Here is a 2,466-nt window from a genome sequence, read left to right on the forward strand (position 1 = left end):
AAAAATGTTGATAGTTATTGTATAGATTTGTAGTTGAGTTGCTAGTGAGGCTAGGAAAAGGTAAAGAATCCGATGTGATTCCTAAGTTCTCCACACCCTTCTTACTCCCATACGTTTTGCCATAGCTCAGGGGTGTCTAACTCATCCAGGCCTGGATGAGGGTTGTTGGGCTGGTTTCTGGCCAGTTTGGGACTCAACCCCTGTGCTACGTGTGGCACCCACAGTGCTAAGTCCAACCTGCATGCCACTGGTTTCACTCTGCGGCTCAGTTTGCACATGGTGTGCAGGCTGGACCTGGTGCTTTAAGCAGCACAGTGGAGTGGTCCTGGGCATGGACTACAAACTGACCCTACACACTGGTTCAGATTGGGCTCCAGTGCAGCTAGCATGCAAGGCTGGTCTGATGGGGCACTGCATGCAGCTCACATTCTGGGCTGACTCCTTGTGCTGCGTGGAGCATACACAGTACCAGGTCCAGCCTGTGCACTGCATGCAACATGGGGCTAGGGCTGCTGTGTGACTTGGTTTCAGAGACCCACAGGCCTCTGGATCTAGCCCACAGGCTGTATGTTTGACACCCCGCTATAGAGAAATGGGGATTCTGATCCTGTACTGAAACCTTTATAATAGTTAATAGGATCAATGAGAAAAATCGCAGACATAGCCTGTGTGCCAAGGTTTTGGTAGTTTTATTATATGGTGTTTTGGCAGTTTTAAACATATGAGAGAATGGTGAAGACTGATTTTCCATTCTCCTTCCTCACCGTCTGCAACAACATAAAGCTTCAAGTTTACCCTGCTGCAACATGCTGCATACATATATTGACTTCTACTGCTGCATACACATATTGCCAGCAGCAGCAGCTACTGGAAGAAGGTGCAGTTTCTTGGTTGCGCAGCCTGACCTGTATATTGCCCTGCATGTCACTGTGCCTCCACGCAACTCTCCTCCTCTGCCTTGCTCACTGTGTACAACTTGGGTTCCTTTCTTTGCCCTCTGTATGTGGTCTGGCATTTACAGAGGAGGCCCCCTCCCCTTAAGTGGTCTGATGCTGACTTCAGCATAAATCTGGATATGGGGAAGCTTCCTGCATGTTACTTGAATGTAAACATCAAAAAGATCAGAAAGCAAGCCATAGAGGATGGCACGGGGAGAACAAGGGCTTGAGAATTAACCAACCAGCTTGCATTTGGTTCACAAGCAAGATATATTCACTCTGTTGCCTTGTTACACATTTTCAAGCACTAACTTTGTAGCTGGTTGGCTCTTTTTCTAGGCAGAGAGTCATTTTTATGGTGTGATAATTGCTTTGCACCTGGCCAATCTAAATTACAGGATTGACCAGTTAATTGTGCAATACTTACTTTGCATGTGTGCCGGGTTGAAATGTATTGCATGATTCACCAAGGAATTGTATAATCAATGTAATGTGTAACAGGGGCCTAGGCCATGCCTTATATAGCAAATGCAATGGAGAAACTGGGTTTCACAGAGGATGGACACGTTTGTGTGTGCTTGTGAGATTTTGATGGGAGGAACTTGGGTTTCCATATTTAGAGTTGGTTCCAAACTTGAGCTCTTGAGAGCACCTCTCAAAGGTGCAAAAATTTTTTTCCAACTATTTGAGTTGGCTTAATAAAAGGGATCAGATTTACCCAAAGAACCTTGTCTGCCTATGTCCTGGCTTAGACCAACACAGCTACAGCCTACACCCCTGAGAGCACCTCTCCCTTTTTTAATAGCCACTGGGGGTGGGGGTGGGGGAGGGCTGCCAGTCACGCTAGCTCTCAGGTTTTACTATCATGATTGATCATTTTTGTTGTTATTGCTATAGTATCATTATCATCGCTATTATTTACTATTTTAATATAGATAATACGTTACATTTTAATATAAACAATATATTATAGTTATTATTAATTATTGGTCGGTGTCATATTAGGACCTTATCTTCTGGGAGCTGAGGCTGCTTTGTCACCTCATCCCAAGCGCCCTGTCTGAGGCGCGGTGGGGGTTGGCCAGGAGAAAGCAGGGCGCGGACGATGACGTTCCGGGGGGCGGGGCTAGAGCGGGGGAGGTCGCGTGACGCGTTGAGGTCAGCGCGCCAGCGGATCCCGGAAGTGCGGGCAGGAGCGCTCGGCTGCGAACGTTCGGACGAGGCCACCGAGCAGTGCCGCCGGGGGGGAGGGTGGTGTTGGGGCGCCGCTGCAGGGAGCAGCCATGACGAACTTCATCTCGGTGCAGCTGAAGAAGGCGTCGGAGGTAGACCTGGCCAAGCCTCTATGCAAGTTCATCCAGCAGACGTACCCGGCCGGTGAGGCGCAGGCCGAGCACTGCCGCGCCGCCGACGAGCTCAACAAGTTGCGCAAGAGCGCGCTCGGCCGCTCGCTCGACAAGCACGAGAGCTCTCTCGAGACCCTTATGAGGTCAGCGGGGGAGGGGAGGGGCGGGGCCCGGCGCTAGGC

General features: G+C 49.8%; 1 protein-coding gene across 2 annotated transcripts in view; it reads left to right on the top strand.

The window, feature by feature from the left end:
- The first annotated feature begins 2,079 nt into the window (after positions 1–2,079).
- PDCD6IP (programmed cell death 6 interacting protein) overlaps positions 2,080–2,466 on the top strand; it is a 58,244-nt gene continuing 57,857 nt past the window's right edge. For both annotated transcript variants that reach the window (XM_019508960.1, XM_019508961.1), the window contains exon 1: positions 2,080–2,427. In XM_019508960.1, coding sequence (XP_019364505.1) covers positions 2,222–2,427 — 206 coding nt within the window. In that variant the 5' untranslated portion in view covers positions 2,080–2,221. The remainder of the gene's footprint in view (positions 2,428–2,466) is intronic.

The sequence above is a fragment of the Gavialis gangeticus genome, unplaced genomic scaffold (genome assembly GCF_001723915.1).
Source record: "Gavialis gangeticus isolate Ggan-Ray unplaced genomic scaffold, GavGan_comp1, whole genome shotgun sequence".
NCBI classification, from domain to species: domain Eukaryota; kingdom Metazoa; phylum Chordata; order Crocodylia; family Gavialidae; genus Gavialis; species Gavialis gangeticus.